At 29.0% G+C, this 25,188-nt stretch overlaps 2 protein-coding genes across 2 annotated transcripts in view; both read left to right on the forward strand.

Moving 5' to 3' along the window:
• LOC139486477 (uncharacterized) overlaps positions 1–25,188 on the forward strand; it is a 302,400-nt gene that overhangs the window by 233,620 nt on the left and 43,592 nt on the right. The window lies entirely within an intron of this gene.
• On the forward strand, positions 3,877–7,089 carry LOC139484468 (uncharacterized). The gene has a single exon (XM_071268201.1). The coding sequence runs from the start codon at positions 3,877–3,879 to the stop codon at positions 7,087–7,089; it is 3,213 nt and encodes a 1,070-aa protein (XP_071124302.1).

Here is a 25,188-nt window from a genome sequence, read left to right on the forward strand (position 1 = left end):
CATTATGGAAACAAATTTGTGGATTTTGCTATCCATAAATCATTATATATCCATTTGGAACAAGTTAGCACTTCTCATAATTATCTTGATGGTAAGCCAAGTACATTATTGGCTGTTATTCCAGTCGAGAATAAAGAGTTTGGTGAAGTTATAACAGCCAGATTTGAGCATCCGGAATATAAGTGTTTAGTAAATGATGTTATAACAGAATTGAAATTAAAAATAAGAGATGAAAATAATAACAAGATAATTAATCATTTACCAATTAATTGTGTTTTAGAAGTTATATAATTTATTTAATAAAATGAGCATACTTGGTGTCAAAAAAAGAAAACGTAGAAAAAGAAATATTAAATATGAAGAGTGAGCTTCAAACAATGGATACTAAGGATAAAAATTTACATCGGAGTGTCGCTGCCCTAAGCATCAGAGTTTTAAATGTTGAAAATATAGTTGGTAATATTAAAAATAAACCAGACAGAAAAATAATAAGTATATATGCTGGAATTGATGGTCCAATACATGGAAATAAAAAGTTTAATTTTGGTGATGGTGGTGGTTATTATGTAATGAACTTTCCAGGACAAATATTGGGTATTAGTTTAGTAAGTTTAAGAACAAGCACAGATATTATAGCCATTAAGATGATTGTTAATGATAAGTCAACTAGTTACAAAATGAGTTTGGATAATGGTGTCACACACGGTTTAAATAACTTTTATACACCTTTTGAAGTTAAGGCTGGAGATTTAATAAGTTTTATTAGTATGACTAATAATTATACATGTATCAATACTCTAGTATCAGTGGTAATTGAATTATTTTTATAACAAATTTAATCCTTAAAAATGTCGGCATACGGAAACAAATTAAATCCTTACAGAAAAATAAGAGAACCCCGTGGTGTGAAAGGTATTCGTCAAAGTGTATCAATAACAAATAATCCTTCAACTATTGATCAAAATCAACAGCTATTAGTGAGATTCCCCAATCTAAGCAATAATGATGTTATTGTTCCTGGAACAACCAGATTGGCATTTGAAATAGAACTCACATCTACAGACGACAATGCAACTATATATCAAAACATAGGAAGAACAATAGTTAAAAAAACAACAATTCGTATAAGTGGAAATGAAATTATGTCAATTGATGATAGAGATATTTATCATTGTTATGTTGATTTATGGAAATCTACATCTGAACGTTTAAATATGGCATACCAAGGTATTGGTGAAACAAACATGTTAAAACACAGAGTTGGCGCGGATGATAAAGCATCAGACATAGGCGATGAAGCAATTGCAACTGCATATGGTACAAGATTTTGTATCCCACTTGATTTTGAACTATTAGAAACTCATATGCCTTTTTATCAAGCAGGTCTTGGTGATAGACTTGAATATGAACTTACATTTAATAATTATAGCAATGTTATTAAATCAACAGATACATCTGCAAGTTATACAATCAAAAACATTTGTTTAGAATTTGATATGGTTACTGATGCAGAATTAGCAAGACAGATAAGACAACAAGTTAATGGTAAGATGGTTATTTTGTACGATAGAATACTAAGACATAGAAAAATAACCAAAAACAAATCTGATACATTGTGGAATATAAATTTAAATGTTCCAGCTAGAAGTATGAAAGGAATTCTAATGTTGTTCGAAGATCCTGAAAGAACAAGTACCGAAACTTATTATAATCCTAACATAACAAAAGTAGAAATGACAATAGAAGGTGTTCCAAATCAACTATACAGTCAAGGAATGAAAGCATATCAACAATGGGATGAAATAAATAAATTCTTTGCTTTAAATTCAAAAAGAAATAAAACAACAGAAGAAGTTTTAAAGGATTTAAATTTATCCTATACAACATTAGAAAAATATCTTACAACTAATTATGCATTATGGTTAGATTTACGTTCAACAGATGACAACTCATTACACGGTTCAGGTAGAAGAATTGAAAATGCTTCTGAAGGTATTACTATCCAAATAACTAAAACAGCAGGAGCAAATAAATTAATAAATGTTTATCTGTTTGTTATACAAGATGCACAAATTAATTTTGAAGATGGAAGATTTAAAGAAGTTAATTACTAGGAATTACTGTCTTGACGAACAAGTTCTGTTATCCTATTCTGTTCAGAAATTAAATCACTTCTCTTTATTTCCAATATAGTCTTTTCTTCATTCTCACAGGTTCTTTTTGTTATGAATTTTTTAAGCTTAGTCTTTGCACTAACTTTTTGTCTTGTTAATCGAAGCCAAATCCGTCTCTTGTTTCTGTCACCAAAATCTTCCTTAGTTTTATTTATTCTCTCGGTTAAATATTCAATGTCCTTTTTTATGCCGTTTATCTCCATATCTTGTAAATTTATCGTATTATTACGTTTCACTAATAATGTTTCAAGTTTTTCTAATTCATCCGACACTTTAACTAAATAACATCTTCTCAATTCAGATTCCATTTTGAAGTTACTGTAGCAATATTAAATGGCAAATTTAATTAAAAACCGCACTTTGTTACCTGTAAATATTTACAATGATCGATTTAGTTTATTTAAAAGTCATATCCTATTGAATTTAATATAAACAGTTTGCTTGGATACAGTAAACATCTACTTAGTTACAATGAACACTTACTTAGTTACAGTAAACAACTCCTTAGATGCAGTAAACAACTCCTTAGATGCAGTAAATACTTACTTAACTACAGGTTATTGTAAATTTTACCTGAGAATTGTGTTTACAACTATTAAACTTTTACTGACGCAGTTAATTAGTTTGATGCATGATTTAACAAACGAATTCAAGTATGTTTCTTACATTTTGTCGATATTATTGAATTTGTTCTTTTATTAATATATATAATATTACAATTGACTGTAGTTAGATTTAAATATCAAATTCACAACGTTTCAACTATTCAAACCAGTAATTACTGTTTGCTATACAAAACAGACATTTAAGATTTAATGGATTTATTCAATGGATTTTAAATCTACCTAGAGATCTAAAACTTAGTCAAAAGTAATTCTTGTTCATAGAAAGCACCTGTTATTTCTTCGCCTTTTAAATCAATTATTTTATAAGTAAAAGGAATTGTATTTAAAACTTTTTCAATTACAAATATTTCTTTTCTCCAACGAGTAGTATAACCCTTTTCAAATTTACCTTTTTTTTTTGTTATTCTTACTCTAGTACCTGCTTCGAATTTAGGTTTTTTAATTTTCTCTTCCTTTTCTGGATATAAATTCTTATACACTGTTAATTCATTTTTTAATTTACTTGCTTGAACAGGTGTCATTTTAATTGAAGAATGTACTGTATTATTATAATTTTTAACTAATTTATCTAGTATATCATAATATTTAAAAGTTTCATTAGCAGTAAAGTATTTATACATATGTTGTTTCATTGTTCCTATCCAGCGTTCCACTACACTGGATTTTTCTTCATTCTCAGTTGAATATAACTTTATGTTATTATCTTTTAACAATTCTTTTACTTGTCGATTATAAAATTCAGATCCTTTATCTGACCAAATATATATTGGTTTTCTTTCTTTAAATAATGTTTTAAATGCTTCACTTACTGCTACTCCTGTTTTATTTTTCAATGGAATCAACCAACCATATTTACTAAAAATATCTATAACTGCTAATAAATATTTATAGTGTTTATTTTGTTTTGAATATTGTTGTATATCTATCAAATCAACTGCCCATGTTTGATCTATTGAATTAACATAAACACGTCTTTTAGGAAAAGATTTTATAACTCTATGATGTAATTCATCTGCTAATTTATTTGTTAGATTTGTTTTAGACATTTTGAAGTAACTAAAATGTTTTCTTAAAAAATGGAGGCAAAAAAGGATAAAATTTTATCCAAGCGAGGAGATTCATATAAACTTGTTTTGACAAAAGAATATAAACATAAAGCAAGTATTTATGTATTTAATTATAAAATTAGTCTAAAGGATGAAAAACAAGAAACATTTACAAATGCTTTTGATCACATGGTAGACTATTCCATAAAAGATTACCCTAATGGAAGAATTAAAATAGTACCTATTCATGAAATCATAATTACTAAACATAAAAGCTGGCCTATAAGAACATATAATACAGTTAAAAAGTTATTCATGGATCAAATGGAAAGATTATTAAATAGTGCTGAAGAATTAAATTTAGAAGAAGTTATTTTTGAAGTTACTATTATACCCAATAAAAGAGGAAAAGGTAAAGCTTTAAAAATATTAGATGTCATAAATAAAAGAAGTATTATCAAAATAAAAAATGATGATACAATATGTTTATCAAGGGCAATTGTAACTTCTTTAGCTTCAAACAAGTTGTTAGAAAATTTTACAAACTCACAATTAAAACACATTAAAGAGGGTAGACCATTACAAAAAAGAGTTGCTGAAGATTTACATGAACAATCAGGAGTAGAAATAAAAGAAGAAGGTAATAATTTAGATGATTTAAAAGCTTTTGAAAATTATCTTAATATTAGGATAATTGTTTTTACATCAAATAGTACAGAATATATTTTATATAATGGTAATGAAGAATATAATGAACAAATATATTTATATTATCATGATGAACACTTTGACACTATAACAAATATAACAGGATTTTTAGCTAAACGTAGGTTTTGTAAAGTATGTTTAATTGGTTATACTGAACAACATACATGCAAAGATAACACAGTAACAACTATCAGAAAACAACATATTTGTGATAAATGTAACAAAACATATACAGGTAAAAATCACAAATGTGGTGAAAAAATATGTTTAATATGTTATGAAAAATACACGGAAAGTAATGAAGAACACTTATGTTATATGAAACCATCAGTACCAAAACAAGTAAAAAATAATAAATATATATATTTTGATTTTGAAGCAAATCAAGAAACAGGAATACATATAATGAATTTTTGTATAGCTTACGATTTAGAAAATATTTATTGTTTTAAAAATAACTATGTAAAAGTATTTAAATGTGATTTCAATATTGATAATTTAAACTTGTTAGAATTAAACATAGATGATTGTTTTAGTGATGTAGAAAAAATTAAATATGAAACAAATTCTGTAATAGACAACTTTTGTAAATATTTCATAAGAGATAAATTTAAAGACTACACTTTTATTTCACATTATGGAAAAGGTTATGATATGCAACCGATTTTAGGATACATTGTAAAAAATAAAATTGAACATAGTATTATTTCTTCAGGATTAAAATTAACATCTATATTTATTAAAGGAATAAATTTAAAATTCATAGATTCTATAAATTTTACATTATGTGGATTAGCTGCTTTCCCAAAAACATTTGGATTTGTGGGTAACAAAGGTTATTTTCCACATTATTTTAATACAACAGAGAATCAAAAATATAAGGGAATTTATCCTGATAAAGAATATTTTGGTTATAATACTATGACAATTAAAAATAAAGAATTATTTGATGAATGGTATAATAAAGTTAAAGAAAAAGAATTTAAATTCTATAAAGAAATATTTTATTATTGTCTATTGGATGTTTTAATTCTTGCCAAAGGTTGTACCTTATATAGAAAATTATTTTTAAATATAACCAATAATTGTATCGATCCATTTCAATATATTACAATTGCTCAATGTTGTACAAAAATATTTAAAACATTAATGTTGACAAATGAAACAATTGGAATTCACAAAAAGATGACAATTAAAGAAGTACATTCACAAAAATCAATACAATGGTTAGAGTATATTTCTTTAGAATATAATATAATGATTCAACATGCTAAAAGAGGAGGTGAAAAGAAATTATTCATTAATAATAAATGTTATAAAGTCGATGGTTATTATTATGATAGAGAAAATAAAATGCGTAATGTTTATGGATTTTTTGGATGTTATTGGCATGGATGTACAAAATGTTATAGTCCTGAAGAAATATGTAAAAAAGATAGAAATAAAAAAACTATGAAAGAGTTATATGACCAAACTAAAGAAAGACTTAAAACTATTGAAGATTATCTAAAACCAAATGTAAAAATTCATACAATATGGGAATGTGAGTTTGATCAACAAAAATATCCTGAAGTTGATCCACATTTAAAACCTATTGATAAAAGAGATGCATTTTATGGAGGAAGAACAGAAACTATTCAATTATACAATAATCTTTCTGATTTAAAAGGTAGATATGTAGATTTTTGTTCTCTGTATCCATCAGTAAATAAATATTGTATATATCCTATAGGACATCCTATTACATCTACAGAAATATCTGTAGATGATTATATAAAAAATAATTATTTCGGAATAATGAAATGTAAAATATTACCACCTAAAGGATTGTATCACCCTGTTTTACCTTATAAACAATTAACTAGTGATAATACACATAAATTACTTTTTGGATTATGTAGAACATGTATGAATAAAATATCTTTTAAATGTAAACACATAGATGATCCTACTTTAAATAAACATGATAAAATACATGAAATAAAAAGATGTAAAGAATGTAAAAATATTAAAAATGAAAAATGTATACATTCTGATGAGGAAAGAGTTATAGTAGGTACATGGTCTACAATAGAAATAGATAAAGCAATAGAAAAAGGTTATAAATTACAAAAAATATATGAACTAGAACATTTTGAAAACACATCTACAGATATATTTAAACTTTATGTAGATACGTTTATGAAATATAAACAAGAAGCTTCAGGATGTAAATGTGATCCTAAATATTGTAAAAATGATTGTAAAAACGATAAAGAATGTAAAACAAAAATACAATACATTATAGATAATACTGCTTATGATCTAGATATTGACAAAGTTAAGTACAATTCAGGATTAAGATTTATAGCTAAAATATGTTTAAATAATTTATGGGGACATTTTGGTATGAGAGATAATTTTACACAAAAAGAATATTGTTTTACTTTAGAACATATAACTAAAATAGTATTTAATGAAAAATATAAAGATATAAGTACTATGATATTAGATGAAGATATTGTTTTAACAGAATATAAAAATAAAGAAGAATAATCTAAACCTAATCCAAGTGTAAATGTTTATATAGCTTTGTTTACAACAGCACATGCTAGATTAAAATTATACGAACTATTGGATATTCTACAAGAAAGAGTTTTATACATGGATACAGATTCTTGTATTTATAATGATGATGGTTCTGAAGCTTGTAAAAAGATAGAAAGTATGATGGGAAATAAATTAGGAGATTTAACAGATGAAATTGTTTCAAAACATAACGCTAATCATATAAAACAATTTATATCTGCTGGTCCAAAAGATTATTCTATGAAACTAGATACAGAAAAACTAGTTAGCTGTTGTAAAGGTTTTAGAGTAAATGCTGAAGTAGAAAAAAAGATTACATTAGATAAAAAAATAAAAATAGTTACTGATGAAAATGAAAAATATGAAACTGTTAAATATAATAATATAAAAATAGGAAAAGATCATCAACTTAAAACAGTTAAACAAGTTAAAGATTATGATTATATGTTTGATAAAAGAATGGTATATTGTGAAAATGAAAATTTAATTAGAAGTTTTCCTTATGGATATTAAAAAATATATAATTTAAATTTTTATTTTAAAAAATAAAAGACTAAAAAATGATTGAAGCTTATACTGAGAAAGATGATCCTGACGCTAAAGTTATATTAGGAAGAATAATGTTATCAGATTATCAAATATGTTGTTTAAGAGATGATTGGGAATGCCCTTTAACTTCAAAACAAATGGAAATAATGGAAAAGTTTGAGGGTAAAAAGTTATCTAAGTTTCCTCCTGGTTGGGATGCTTTTATTAGACCAGATAAAGTTTATGAATATGTTTTTGAAAAACCATGTCCTGAAATTTAATTTTTTATTTTATTTTATTATTTCTCTATACCCCTAAAAACAGGAAAAGTACAGAAATTAGGGACTCTAATTTTTATCAATTTTTTCTTATTTTTCCAATTTTTCATACAAACGTAAATTGTATTTATTTTTTATTTTAATTTCCAAACAATAAAACCAGTTAATGTCATACCACCAACAACAAATGCAATCTCTCTATTTTTCTGGTCTTCTGATGGAGTATAAAAATCACTTAATGTAGGTTTAGGTGATAATGAAGTTAATTTTTTATTCGTGACACGATAGTATAGTTTCATTGCCTGGTCAACATCATCAAAAGTCTGAACTGCATGATGTTCCTTTTGTAATTGTTCATTTATAAAATCTAATTTTTGTATTCTTTTTTTATTCCATTCTGCTTGTGCTTTTTCTAATTTTTCTATAGCTTTATCATGTCTTATTTTCTCTTCATTTGCATTACTACCCATATGTGAAAATAAATAATTACTCCCTGAAAATGCAAAAGCATTTGTTATTGCCCCACCAAGCATCATTGTTAAAGCACTTGCCATTTTATAAAAACAAAAATTACTTCATAATATCAGCAGGTATAATACCTTGCTTAATCAACATATCTTTTGTTGCCATTGCAAGTAATATATCAATGGATAACATTACAACATCATTCATGTTAAAATCCACTTTTGGTGCTGGCCTCCTTAATACCTTTTTACCTATTTCTGCATATCCAACTGTTAACAATGTTTCCAATCCAGCATGATATAACATATTTGCTATTTGTTTTCCGTCTTTTTGAGTTGTCATTTTAATGTACTAAATTTAATTAAATTCAAAAGGATCAATTTCTTTCTTTTGTTTTTCTGGTTTTGTTATTTCTTTAATCATTCTTTCTGGTTTCTTACTTTGGTTGTAAAAAAACAATCCCAATCCAACAATACTTATAGAAAAAAGTACAAATTTATAATCAACTAGGGAACTGGAGTGTTTCTCAACCGAAGGAATATGTTCGTTTGATTCATAATCTATTTCTGTATCAGAATCTTTTGTTATTTGTTTGATTTTTGAATTTTCTTTTTTTAATTTTTCTACTTCTTTTTTTCTCAATTCTGCATTTCTTATTCTTACTTCTGCACCTTTCTTACCAGCAGCTACTCTTTTTGGGTCTTTTGGTTTGGGTTTTTTAAATACTTCTATTTGTTCAGGATTTTCATTCATCATTTTTTATGTCATTTTTTTCATCTTTTTTTTGGAAATCGAGCGAAGCGAGTGGTTCGATATGTCTTGCTGTTGTTAATATTGCAGTAAAAGGAGCAAGATACATTCCATATCTATAGTACAGTTCACAACATGTATTAGTTAAAGCATTATTGATAAAAGGATCTTCCTCTAAGTCTTGTATCAAAATTGGTGGATTAACAACTTTGAAAAACTTTGATACACCCATAACATATAAATTTATAAAAGAGTTTCCTAATGTCTTGGTCATACAAGCTCCCAATCTTGCTTCATATTTACAGTATAGTTTGTTTATTTGTTCTGTTGTCATTTTATCAATATCTGACAGTTGTAATTCTTTACCCAGATATTGTTTACTACTCCCACCAGCAACAACAGCTGATAATCTTTCGCGTTTTTTTTCTTGAAGGGAACCGTTCACTTCGCTCGCTTCATCATCAATATTTATGTTTTCCACAATTTGCTCGCTTAATAATTCTTCAGCATTCATTTTATACGTTTCAAAAAACGGATATAATTTATTTTTAACTTTAAAAAAATTAAATACAACATATCCAACCAATGATAAGACTGCAGTGTTTGTTACAATTGTTAGTATTTCCAACAGCATTGCTTTTTTTATTGCTTATTTTTGGTTAAATTACTTAAGAATTACTTAAGAATTACTTATTTTGGTTAAATTACTTAAGAATTACTTAAGCATTACTTAAGCATTATTTTGCTTATTTTGGTTAAATTACTTAAGAATTACTTATTTTGGTTAAATTACTTAAGAATTACTTAAGCATTACTTAAGAATTACTTAAGCATTACTTAAGCATTACTTAAGCATTACTTAAGCATTACTTGAGAATTGCTAAAAAAATTAATTAAGTAACCAATAATCAGTAGGTTGATCTGTCTTTAATATTAATTTACGATGTTTCTTTTTTTTAAGTTCTTCCTTTATTCTTTTTCTTTCTTCCAAAGTAGGAATAACATCATTTTCTCTTAGGCAATTATCAAAACTATCTCTATCTTTTGTGTAGAACATGCATAACCATTTTGTTTGTTCTCTTAAATCTTTTAAAACAGAGTTGTATCTCTGTGAAATGACCCACACTGATTGTTCCGCATGTCTTCCTGAAAATGCAAGCTCGGACAGCATATCTTTTTTCTTTGTTAGTTCTTTTGTTGCACTGCAGTCATCAATGATATATAATGTTGGATGACCAGCATATTTTTTAAAGAACATTCTTAGTAGTTCTTGTAGCTTCTCTTCTTCATAAAGGGAATCGTTCGCTTCTCTCACTTCAACAATAGGATTAACAATTATTAGATTTTTTGTTTTTGGTTTTCTAACATCATCAATCCATTCACGATTTTTGTATGCTTTGTTCCATTGGATGGTTGGACAAAGTATGACTATATATTTGAACACTTCACTATATTCTTTTTCTAATAAATCAAGAACAAACTCTGTTTTTCCACATCCTGTTTGTCCACATATAATAGCACAATGGGGATATTTTGGTAATTCATAAAGGGAATCGTTCGCTTCCATTTTTTAAGGGGAACAGTTCGCTTCCATTTTTTAAGGATAACCGGAGTGTATCTCGCTCCGCTCGCTTGCTTTTCTTTCATTTTTAAAAGTAAAAATTGATTTTTTTTTTCTCTTAAATCCCACAGAATTTTTTCTCTGTCAGTTCTCCCGGTTTTTTTATTTATTTTTTTTTTGGAATTTTTTTGTTGTTTTTTGGGTGTTTTTAATAACGTTTTTTTTTAAAAAAAAGTTATTAAAAAAAAAATTTTTTTTGGGAGTAAGAAAATTTGGTGTTTTTTGGGGTGTTTTTTTGCTTTTTTTTTTATGAAAATTTAGGGCTCTTTTACTTGAAATGAGGGTAATTTTTTGGGGGTCAAATTTTTTTTTTTTGGAGGGGGGATATAGGTGTGTGATATTGTGTTACATATAAGAATAGGTAAAAAGTAAAATCACAAAAATACTGAACTCAGAGGAAAATCAATTCGGAAAGTCCATAATCACATGGCAAAATCAAATAACAAAACGCATCAAAAACGAATGGACAAGAACTGTCATATTCCTGACTTGGTACAGGCATTTTCAAATGTAGAAAATGGTGGATTGAACCTGGTTTTATAGATATCTTAATCTCTCACTTGTATGACAGTCGTATCACATTCCATTATATTGTCACCGATGCTTGAACAAAAAAAAACAGACACAATAGCTAAAAATGTCAAAAATAGGGGTACAGCAGCCAACATTGTGTTATCATAATAATCACTATGAAAACAACAAATGTAACGAAGAAGCACACATCAAATTAACATCCTCATTTTATTATATTATACGATTTTATTTGTCTATGTAAAATGTACCTATCAAGGAAGGAGGGTTTTGAGTACTTGTGTAAAATTGCGCGTTTGAAATTCGCACAGGTAGACATGAAATAATTTTGTCGTTCAAAGTGTGACGGGATGCATAAATACAGTCAGTCAAAATAGATATAACAAAAACTGACTAAACAGTATAAAGTAATAATAAATAAAATAATAGTGTGGTTCAAAGTATGACGTTATACATAAGTACAGAGTCACGTCAAATGTATATCACAAAAAAGTTGGTTAATAGTAAAAGTACTATTAATAAATTAAATAATTTTGTCATTCAAAGTATGACAAGATACATAGGTATAGAGTCACATGATAAAATAATTTTGTCGTTCAAAGTATGATTGGATACATAAGCACAGAGTTAAGTCAAAAAGGATATCTAAAAAACAGATTTAACAGTAAAAGTAATATTAATAAAAACAAATAAAAGAATAATATAACACGTTATTAAGATGATAAACAACGTCAGTACGCAAAATCTATACTTCAAGACCATCGTGTATTATTTGTGAAGTTGATACGGAATATTTATCAACAAGTTCTGGGTACCTTCCGATGAACATTTTTTAGAAAAAGGACGAGACGTTCTTTGACATACCCCTGGTTCATCAATTTTCTGCTCAGACATTGGTGACGTTTAACAAAGTCTGAGTATGAGCTGCAAGCTCTTGAATACCGAATAAGTTGGGAAATGTATATTCCATATGCAGGTGAAGTTGGTATATTGCTACTAAGGTGGGGGAAATTGATAATTTCAAAATCAAAATCGTCTCGTTTGTCATAGATTCTGGTACTAAGATATGACTGTGTGGAAATGTATATTCCATATGCAGGTGAAGTTGGTATATTGCTACTAAGGTGGGAGAAATTGATAATTTCAAAATCAAAATCGTCTCGTTTGTCATAGATTCTGGTACTAAGATGACTGTGTATGTCAAATTCGAGGTATAAGTCTAAAAATGAGGCGGAGGAAGCCGTGTCTGTTGTCTCTTTAATTTCTAGTTCTGGTGGATATATTAATGGAACCCAATCAGAAAAGTTCGGATTGTTAATGGAAAGAACATCATCAATATATCTGAAAGTGAAATTAAATAACCTGGCTTCTTTGATCTTCTTGTTTTTGACAAGTGTCTGAAGGCACTCCGATTCATATGAAAATAAGAAGAGGTCAGCAAGGAGAGGCGCGCATTTCGTTCCCATATGAATGCCGACAATTTGTTGAAAAAGTCTACCTCCAAACTCAACAAATATGTTGTCGATAAGAATTTCCTGCATACTGACCACTTGTTCTTTTGTGTATCATGTTTTACCTTTTTGTTTGTCACTATTAACGAAATATGCCTTATGAAATCCCAAAGTAATAAATTTATAGCGTATGCTTCCATTTTTATGTTGAAAGGCATTGTGGATTATTTCTTTTAGGCGATTTTTCAATTTCACATGGGGAATGGTGGTATACAGGGTTGAAAAATCAAAAGTTTTGATAGAACTAACTTCAGAAAAAGACCTAGATTTAAAATTGTCTAGAAGTTCTTTAGAATTTTTAAGAATCCACATATGGTTAATACCACTACGCGAGTAAACATTTTCACAGTATTTCTGAAGACCCTCTTTCACTGCGGATAGAATTTTAGTCAATCTAATGGACAGTTCTTTAGTGGAACATGAAGATTAGCCAGCAATATACCGTTGTTTGTACGGAATTTTATGAAGCTTTGGTATTCAATACAAACAAGGTAAGTCCTCCGATTTGGTGTTCAATGTAATGTTAATTGAAGCCATGAAGGACTTATGATTTGCTAAAATCTCATCCTTTTCAAATGATATGTCTTTTTATATGGGATTACCTGAGTGCTCCTTTATACCCAATTCTTTTACAAGACATTCGTAGTAATACGATTTACATACAAAGACAATATTATTTGTCCGCAGGAAAAACAACATATTTATAATGAAGAGATGATAGACATTTCATGGCCTCTTTGTCTCTGAAAACGGACTTTGGTCGATCGTTCACACAGTTTTAGGTAAATTCACAACACTTTATATAACACATGTTATGGAGACACTCTATCTGAGTTATCTCCATTACTACCTAAGTTTCACCCCCTTATGTTGCTTTGTTGAAAATGAAATGAATCAAACAAAAATAATATTGGTCTGTTTGGGTTTTTTAACAGCAATAATTATGATAAAACACACAATTTCTCCATCAACATGACAACTTTTGCACATTTATTACATACTACTCTCAAAATTTGCACATTTCATTATAGATTTAGACCATTTGTTATCTGGTACTTCACATTCCAAGATATCCCGACCACCCTAATTGTTTTATTATTGGATATCTATTGTGTTTAGTTGTGTGTGATAACGAAATTGTTTAGTTACACCAATATCTAATGTGTTGTTTGAAACATTTCACAAAACGAAAATATCTTATAAGAACAGGTTATAGTTATCGAAGGTACCAGAATCATAATTTAATATGCCAGATGCGCGTATAAGAAAAGGTAACCGATACTATTTAAAGAAAAGAAATTCACAGAAAATGTTAACAACAATTCCCTGAAAAAGTCTAAATTAATAATAAAAAGCAATTTGTAATTCAAATTTTGATTATTTCTTTATAGTCAAATGTTTGGTGTGTAATCGATTTCAAAGTCATTTTTAAATATCCCCACACAGGAAGTGCATACAATTCATTTCTTTTATATCAATTCATTAAAGTTAAAGTGTATTTGTAAGGTACTTTATTTTTGCAATGTGAGTTTTAAATGAACTATAAATAGAAACGAAAGTGGATATTAGGGAAGTCCCCGTAACAAGGTAAATAAAGTTAGAGGTAACAACAAAAATGGCAGGTAATAGCAAATTTTCTTCTCTTCATTACATAAGTTTCTACACCACCCATGGTTCCTTTACAACACTCTCAAGTTTAAACATTTTCACCAAAATATAACATCTATATATATATATAAATGTGGAATAATTGCAAATAAGACAACTCTCCACAAGAGAAAAAATGACATAGAAATTAACAACGTTATGACTATATGCCTTGCAATGCCTTTGTTGAATGAAATATGCTGGCATCTCGCTAGGATACATTTATTTCGTATTATTTTTAAAACAAGGTTCTTGGAAGGAAAAAATTCGTTTATAGATATTTTTTAATACGACAACAAATAATAAACCTTAAAGTACCAAAATTTCAAAACATAAATACATGGACAATACTGTGTACAAAGGGATATCACTCTAATTCATATAACGGAGTAACATATAATAAGTTTTTCTTATGTAATTAGTTTGGACGTTGACAAATATTTTGAGGGGTTAGATTCAAGGTTATTGTAGTCCGTAACTAAGAGCGCCACCATTTTAAATTACGATTTTTTTGTGGTCTGTAATTTCACAAAAATAAACAATCTAGTCACATTTTTAGCTCCAAACTCTCCTTTCTGTCAATATTGACATCCTTCCGAAGCGTATGAAAAGAAAACAAAAATACGTTTAGTATTCATGTTTGACATACAGAGTATACATATGACGTCACATTGTTAAGATGCTAAAAACTGTTTCCTTTATTCAATTTTTAAGTCAAAATATTTATTTAATGACATTTCTTTAAGAAAATGTGGCATTCGAATGGAAATAACTGTATTGTGTTTTCAGTTTGGCCTTCGTCAAATTTGATTTTACTGTCGCAAATATCCGTTTATCTATCTCCGCTCTGCGTCGTTAGGTAAGCTCATTTTACGACAGTAAAATCAACGTTTTACGAAGGTCAAACTTAAAATACAGAACAGTTATCTCCTAAATATTTGAAACGGATAAATCCAATTCAACTCAATCATATAAAAAGTAAGAAATAAGTGCTTCATTATATTCAATTTCATTACGTTTATCTTTCATTGATTAATGCTGATATAATGTTTTCCTGTTATTATTGACAAACTACTATTCACAAGGAACAAACAATACATAAACTAAACTAAAATTACAGCAGATTGCATTGAGTGTGTAGGGAAAGGTAGAATCCTTGGTTAGCTTGCTTTTTAGCTGAACCGTGAAGTCAATATTGGGTCAGGTATAATTTCCTCCTTTCGAAACAGACAGATGGATTGGTTATCTGTCGGAATAGTCTACTCTTAACGAGCATCACTGAAGAGACATGTATTGTCGAAATGCGCATCTGGTGCAGGAAAATTGGTACCGTTAATGTTATTAAAAGAGGCCAGTTGACCCAACAACCTTATAATGACTTCATGGTTCAGCTTACAAGCAAGCAAATCAAAGATTCCATCTTTCCCGACCAACTCAATACAATAGGAAAACCACATACACGGTAAACTTAAACTAAATTAAAAACAATGTTATCATTAGTAAATGGTACAAAGATCTGCTATTTGGTAACATCACCAGATCACAAGATATGTTGGTACGGATGAATGTGGAATTAGTGTCGAGAATATATAGCAATATAACTATTTTAAATATAGCTTTCTCCAAATGTATTCCAAAGTTGTGTTAAAGCTTTGAACTCAATGAATCTGACCAACAAAGAATAAGATAACATTGAATGCAATTGTTAGATGTAATATATGTCTTTCTGTGTTTCTTTGTTAAATATGTGTTTGGTTTATAGTGATTAAGATACTTGCTGTACTTAAACATCCTGTCATTATGTTAAGGTTTGTGATGTTTTCGTATTTTTGACTTTCATTTTTGCTAATTCGCTTTTTCTATATACCTTTTGATAATACTCCAAAACACATAGCGTGGCTCTGTGCTTATACATCCCGTTATTATGCTCATGTAAAACATGTTTACATGTTCGTCGTTTACTTTTGCTATGTGCTTTGTCTTTATGCCTTTTATATTTCTTTGTTACATTATTGACGTGGCACTGTACTTATACATCCCGTCATTGTGTAATTTTACTACCATAAGAAATTGGTATATTTTTGTCTTTAATTGTTGCTATTATGTTTGGTCTTGATAAATATTATAATGCAATCTTGACTGCTGTACCCATATCTGTGACATTTTTACCTAATATGCCTATTGGTTTTGTTCCCGACTCGTTGACAACATAATGGAATTGATGCGAAATGCCATACAAGTCAGAGTTATAGCTAGCTATAAAACCTGGTTCAATCCACGATTTTCTACAATAAAAAATGTCTGTACCAAGTAAGGAATATTACAGTTGTTGTCAATTTCTTTGATTTGTTTTGTCTTTTAATTTTGCCATTTGATTAGGAACTTTCCGTTTTAAATTTTCCTCGGAGTTCAGTATTTTTGTGATTTAACTTTTGTTTGACACAATAACTATGTTATCACTCTAAAAAAAGAATTAATATTACACATAGAATGAAATAAATGCAGGTCGAAAGAAGAGAGGAAAAAATGTCCGTGTATTTCAGGCACAGTATCCATGACGTAGGAAAAGTTATCTGTTTATCGTAATATATTAATGGAAAAGCCTCTCTTTGGTAACACAAACCTCATTTTACGGAACTAATAACATTTACACAAAATCCAGAATGTTTTGTAATCGAGCTAAAAAATTTCTGACATGAAAAGTATGTATATTCAAATGTGCTTGTTTTTACTCGACCTATTTGAATTGGTCTGAAGTTTGCTCGAATGTAGTCTGAACAGGCACTCGACTCCTTAACAATTTTTAGAATCTTATTTGAGTCTGATCTAGACTAGACTAAATCGTAACTTAAAATTTTTGTTTAAAAGCTTGTTATGTTGGAATAAAGTTGCGAACTTCCTTAAACTTGAACAATTCATTTTTACTTGATTAAAATTTCCCTTTGTTAGCAATACGACACGCAGGTACCGTATAAAAAAAAAAACCATTTACTCAGATAAAAACACTTAATGAAAATCTAATGGTGTAATGTTGACACACATTTTTCGGACTGTGGAATGCAGTCATTAATATCTTTGGTTAAAACTTATACATGAAACATTGACACAAAACTCGAGCTGTTACAAAAATGAAGAATGAGCTTGTATCACAAGTAATATCCTAGGAACTAATACAAAATGTATTTATTCGTGTACCAGATAAAACGAATGAATTGTTCAAGTTTAAGGAAGTTCGCAACTATATTCCAACATAACAAGCTTTTAAACAAAAATTTTAAGTAACTATATGGATAAATGAACGTAAAATTAAATACAAAATGAAGAGTCTGTGTGGTTATGTTCGAGATATACTTCAGCGGGTTGTAATTCTTTCTAGATTGTTTTAATTTTTGAGACAATATTTATTTTTTTACAGAATCATCAACACAAAATGCATCAATAGCTTTATATTATTATCTAAGTCAGAACATTGTTGGATCAAAAGAGCATGTAAAAACACTCAGATTAATGAATACTATCAGCGACATTTTACGTAGCAACAGGCAGTGGACAAGAATTACAAGTGGAAGTTTCGGGGAGGGACTTATAATGCGAGGTAGTGATTTAGATTTAATGTCGGTATGGCAAACGATTGAGGTTTGTGAAGACACCCGCCTTTATTGCAACGACGATAACGTACATGTACATTTTAAAATGAAACTGGATGATACACAGGCAGGTTTCACTAAGTTGCGTCTAGTGCACAGTAAGGTCCGGGGTATTTTAAAACTCTGTAATGATATTGGAAATGATCTCTACTTGTCAAATCTTTTATTTAAACAAAATTTTTCAACCGCCATCGTTTCGACCGTACATGGGCCATGTGTGTCTGATGACGATGGTTTTCTTGACATTGCAAACTGTTTACACAGTAAGTTATGGATAACACCAGCAAAACAATGGGTAACACGCTCGAATAATTCATGGCCGAGTTACGATGTTAAACAGGATATTGTAAAACACGGGGTTCTCTTTGTACCTGTAGGTGTTAAGGAATCTACACAAGAAGAATTAGAATGGCGAATATCATTTTCCGTTGGTGAAAATCTATTCATTTACACATACACAATTATTATGTTATGCACTTATGAAAATTGTTCTGAAAGACGTTATATCTTTAGACATAGATTGTAAAGAATTGCTTTGTTCATATTTCATGAAAACAATTTTGTTTTGGATATGTGAAGAATTACCTTCATCAATATGGAAACCTGAAAACTTAATATATTGTTACATGAGATGTTTTAGAAGGCTTATATATTTTGTTAAATACAAAGTTTGTCCGCATTACTTCATACCCGAGCATAATTTATTTGAGTGTAAAATAAAAGGACATGCACAGGAAACACTTCTAAATAAGTTGTATATTCTACACAGTTATGGTTGGCAATGTGTATTATTTTCAGACCAAATGTCGGATTTTACTGCATTGTCATCTGATATAAGAAAGGAATCAAGTTATTTGTATGCCATGGGTGTAGCAATATTTTTAAACTCATTTGTGTTTCACGTCAAATCTTTACACGCCATTAATGATTTTAGTTTGGAAAAAGTGATAAACAAGGTATTAGCAAGTAAGAGTTCAAAAATCAAATACCTGTTCACATATTATTTGTCTAATCTTCCTTTAACAAGTGAGTTATATTTTCTAGTGGAAGATATTCCATGTAATAAATATACTTATAAAGAGTACAATACATATATAAGTACTCTCCTTCGTAACACACATCATGACGCTGTGTCTGGATGGCTGATGTTAGCTTCGTTTTTCTATAAAAGAAAACAATACAATACAGCTCTTCTGGTTATTCAGTCTTCTCTAATATAATGTACACCGGAAAAACTTTATAGCTTTATGGTGTGTTCAGATATTCATTATGAGCTATTCAAGTCAGACTTAATTAGGAATATGACTATTGTTCAGTTATGGCAATTCTTTCTTTTAGGTTGTGTGTCCATCAATAACTCTAAGTTACAACCGGATGAACTACAATTAGAATTACAAACAAAGATTCCTCCAATAGTATATGCTCACTTTCTTCGTTTTTTATGCCATTTTCACTTAAAAAAAAAGCAGGCATTGCTGGGATTGTTTCAGGGATTTAAGATCGACTATAGAAGAAAACAATTTAATAACTTCTTTTGATTTGAAAAGTGTATCTTACAACATCCTGGGTATGTGTTTTCAATTGTTAGGAGACATGGTTTCAGCAAGACAAGCTTTTATGAAATCTATAGAATTATTTCCAGTTATAAAGTACAACAGGGCATTCCAAATTTTGTCATTGTTAAGCTGAAGGTGATAACTTTTCATGACTTGTCCACTACATTCCATCAACTGTATCTTTGATCAAATGCTATCAACAGTCATATTTAAAATTCAATGTTTACTTAGTTATTCTATCTTTTTTTATGTTTGTGAATAAGACATAACAACACGTGATAGCAATATTCAAAATATAAAGTTCTGATAGATCTAGTTTTTATGGAACACCAACACTGTCTTGTTTTGATCATCTTCATAATATTATGTGTATTTACCTTTATATGACGTCGAAGTATTCTTATATGTCCAAACATCCTTGTATGATGTCAAACATAATTTTGTGAAGTGCATATATAGTTATGTGATGTAGTGCAAACATACTTATATGATGTGGAAAGGAGTAGGTCCGGTAAGGACCGATTTTGGCCTCAAATTTCAGGTTCATCTGACGAAAGATTTTGACCACTTTTTAAACACTTAAGTGTCTGTTTTATTTGAATTAATTAATTAATGTGAAAGATTTTAACATATTTAGTCATTAAAAACGATCCGATTCAAGCTCAAATATGAAAAATCTATCAAATATGCCGAAAAATGTCACTTTTCAGATGTTTTTTGGTAAAAATGAAAGTGGCCGCATCCGTGTTCATCCTAAACCTTTATATATGTTATGTATTATCATAAAATACAACTTACATTTCAATATTAAGGATGAACACGAATGCGGCCACTTTCGTTTTACACGAAAACCGTTTAAAATTTAACTAAAATGCTAGAATTATGAGGATTTCAGTAATTTAGCATGACTTAATGGTGCTAGTACCGGATATATGTGCATTGTATTGTCAAAAACAGCCCATATTTATGTAGCAGAAGCATTCTTCTGTCCAATAAATAACTAAAGGTTTACATTTTAACAATTTTGTAAAACTGCTATATTTTGGGGCCAAAAAGGGGTCTTACTGGACCTACTCCTTTACCTATATGATGTGCAAACATTCTTATATGTTGCAGAAATGTACTAATATGATGTGCAAATACCCTTATATGATGTGCAAATATACTTACATAATGTGCAAATAAATTGATATGATGTGCAAATATGATGTGCATTTTCATCATATCATGTACAAACAACTTTATATGATGTGGTTGTGTCATGATATTATGTGCTTGTAATCTTATATGTTGTGTTTTGGTTTACTTATGGTCGTAATGATCAATGAACATGATTACGATTAGAACGATTACTGTCTACGTCATACTGATTTCGATCTGCTTTTGTAAACTATAAACCCGGCTCATTTGAAAAATGGTTGAGATTTAAAAAGAGATAAATCTTGACATGTTGGTACCTCGTTTATAAATATAAAATAATCACATTTGATATTATTTGAAAATTGTTAAAATATGAATTGCAAAGTTTAGTTTGAATTGATTGGTCTACAATAATGAACATATATTGTACAGTAAAAATAATTCAATTTAAGAAATAATTATGCTCTATGATCATTTTAACAAGGGTCGGTATTATATTTGTCAACATCTTTATACGTAGCATGAGCTTTTTTTTTCTGTAAGAAAATACAGGAATTTCTGGTTTGTTCATATTCTTTTTTATTTTGCCTTGCTGATTATTTTAGCTGTTCAAATACAGGTATCTCTTTATATTTTTCCTTTCTCAAGACAAGATATAGACACAACATATGAGCAATAATAAGACATTGATGGGGTAATTGATTATAAAAGAAACTGGTATTTTTTTACCCCTTACTGAGGGGATAGGTAGAAATAAAGGAGACATTTAATTCTTTTATTTTTGGAATGGAAAGTAGGCATTATTTCTTTTTATAGTAATAGATTTGCCGCTTTATAATGTTAAGGCGATATCTTTGTCATCAATTTCACGTTCTTTCCGCTCGCATCAATTATTAAAACCAAAATCCTTAGTTTCAACAATTTCTTCTAGCAGAATATTTTCAGCTGGAGCTAATATTGAATATGGTAAAATATCTATGAGACCATAACCGGCATCGAAATTAGGTTCAAAAAACAACTTCCACACTTGAAGTTCTATATCCACTCCTGACGCAATTTATAATGCAATAGAAACTTATTATCTGTATATAGAGAGGTCTGAATTGTTTTTTCTTTTTCAAGGTGTAACTGTAATATTTTTTTTAAAATATGTTCTTGTCAATTTTACAAGGGAAGGGTTTTCTATAAATGAGTTATTTTAAAGAAAATAGGCAATAAAACAACAAAGCTCAACAGAGACAAAATTGCCCAAAATGGGACCTTTACGATAGAGTATATTCAGACACGTTGCACTATTTTTTTTGCATCTATTGTAGTTTCCAGGGTAAACGTAAAATATCAAAAACAGCTTCTGTAAATCTTCACTTTGAAAAAAAAGTAAAACAAAACTCTATATCTGTAAGAGAACAACAGGTCTCAGTAAACAATAAACAAATGCAGCTTTTATGTTCATTTTGACACAAATCTGATTAAACTACAGATATTGTTATTTCAAGCTTTGCTTACGCCGATCCGAAAACGTTCCATTCTATTTTCTGTTTTATAGACCATTGGAATTCTCTGGATTTGTCGGATTGATTCACACCTTCAGAAATATGAAGCCTGAAATTTAATTTGCTGATGTAGTATTTACTAGAACAAAAAAATGAAGTGTTAGTTTTAACATATTTTATTGCCCAAAAACATTGACAATAGGATTTATGAGTTTGACTGACCCTTTGGTATCTTTCGTCCCTCTTTTAGACACACGTTTTGCAACTTAGAACGTCTTCTCCATTACATACAAATAATAAATAACCGAACAAAAATGAAATACATAATAATAACATCATAAACAATATTGATATCAAGACATGAAATTAACAAGAAGTTAAACGACATGGCTCATCGATTCCTAAAAGTCGAGTTGACCGTAATTTTTTATGATAGACCTACCTAATAGGTTGTTTTCAGCTTAAAATAAGTATTCACTCAAAAGGTAAGTGTTTATTGTATTTTAAACAATTAAGGTTCATGTGGACCCTATGGCTTAAATGGCCGTATTTTCACCTCAAAATTCACTCTTAGTACAGACAAACCTGCGCATCTGTAAAAAATTTCAGGTATAGCATGCCCTAGATAAATGTATTTTAAGTATGTTTTATGTTTTAGAAAAATAAAAACTTACTAGGATTTTGCCGTGCACTTTTTTTTATTCCTCCAGAAGGTGCCAAAATAAACTAAGTTGGGAAACAGGTTTGAGAACTTCCCCACAGGTAAAAATTAAAGTGAGCATTTTTAATTGACATGGACATTAGATGGACAATAGATACCTGACAATAATTGGTTATTTAAACTGTGTACCTGAGTGGACCATATCAAGGTAAACTCAACTGTTTGTTAATTTTATCATCTTCTGCAGAGACGAAAAAAAGTGTACGGCAAAATCCAGTTAAGTTATGAATTTTCTAAATCATACAATGCATTTGAATTCTATTTATCTAGGGCATGCTATGCCTTAAAACTTTTCCAGATGCACAGGTTTGCCTGTACTCAGAGAAATTTTGAGGTGAAAATACGGCCATTTTAGCCGTAGGGTCCACACGAACCTTAAATTAAAGTGTTGTTGTCAACTGATGGATTATGTAATAAAATCAAATTGATGATACATGTCTTAGGAAAAAATGAACAATTTCATTCGAAGTCAACAAAAAGTAATAACATTGTTATTGGTATATATTTAACAATAATGTCTATAAACTATGAAAAGCGATTGGTCTCCTTAATATAATTCTGCACTTTTATAAAAATTAGCGTGTTTATGTTCATATTAAACAAAGCATTGCCGTACATTAAATTTTTAAAGTCGGTAGGTATATTTTCTTTTCTAAGTTCAAAAAATAAGTTATTCCTTTACACTGTATAATTTTTACACGAGAGGAAATAATGTTGAGCATTTTCGTATAAATAACCACATTGAAACATTGCGTTAGGTTTAATATTTGCGTGATACAGATCCATGTTAAGGGCACTGTATTTGTTTCTTAATCTTCCGTGAAAAACATTTAAATATCTATCGCCAATATTGAAATATGTAGGGGGTGATTTGTTTTTATAATATTTCTGTTTGATTTTTAATTTAAACATATTTAAAGAAAAAAGTTCATTTCTAAATCAAATCGAGCGAATTCCACAGTTTGATACTAGATGGAATAAATGATTCCTGATAAAAAGACAGTCTGCTAAGGGTTTGGTATATATTTTGACTGCTTCGTAGATTGTAATTGTTTGTTTCTGCAAATGTAGGGGGTATTAAATCTAATAAGTATTCTGGGGCGTCCTCTTTCATAACTTTGTAAAATACAGTTAATTTCTTAACTTCCCGTCTAATCTTTAATTTTTCCCATCCCGTCTCTAAATGAAGTTATTATGTGCTATAGTGTGTGATAACATTGTGTGAGGGAATTCGACGTTTGCTGTACCACTGTTCACTCCAGTGCAATTTATGACAATTCCACTGCATCAATCAGAATTATATTTTTTGCAGTGTTTTGAAAAATTATTTTAGCTTTGTAGTCGAGTATTATTTGAGAAACAATCAATGTTTTAAAAAGGCGAATTTTTTGTATAAAGTCAATGATTATGTTGACTTTTGAAGGCCAAACTTTCTACAGCCTTAAATACGCTTATGAAAGATCCAAAAACTATACCAATACATAATGACATGTTTATGAAATTATAACAAATCTATTGGTTAACCAATTTTTATTCGTTATTGCAAAATAATGAACTTAAAATTTCTTACATTTTCTCCCTACCCAGTTTACCCCTATACATTTTTATGATGTGGGCTGGTCATTGTTATTGAATCGTAGGCAATTTGATTGGATTAAGTTGTTATTAGTTTACTTTCAAACTTGTTTATGCTTTTCATACACGACTATTGATTAATTAAAACGAGCACGAATGTGTACGGTAACTAAAATGACCTTCAGACTGGACACTGGACGAGTCAATATTATGTTTTATCAATGAAAGTTAAGGTATGAAAGGTAAGAATTGCCACTTCTTCTATTTTCACAAAATTTTCGGAATATACAGTTGGAAGGTTATTTTATAAAAACCTATTGTGAAGATTAAAGAGAAAGTTTACAAATAATACGTTTTGTTCCATTAAACAAGTCATTTTCGTAAGAGAAATGACGAAATATATTTTACGCACGACTACGGCATGTAAAAATATTATTTATCATAATAAAAAAAAGCATTTTTCAGTCTCATTGGAATATGTTGATTACAATTAATCCCAAACTTAAGAAGGGAGTAAATAAAGTCAAAATATATCCGATCTGCCTATTTCTGCACATCAAAAGTCAATACGATCGTTTTAAAGTCAATTTCGTCTACCTCACA

Source organism: Mytilus edulis, chromosome 8 (assembly GCF_963676685.1).
Source record: "Mytilus edulis chromosome 8, xbMytEdul2.2, whole genome shotgun sequence".
In the NCBI taxonomy this organism is placed as follows: Eukaryota; Metazoa; Mollusca; class Bivalvia; order Mytilida; family Mytilidae; genus Mytilus; species Mytilus edulis.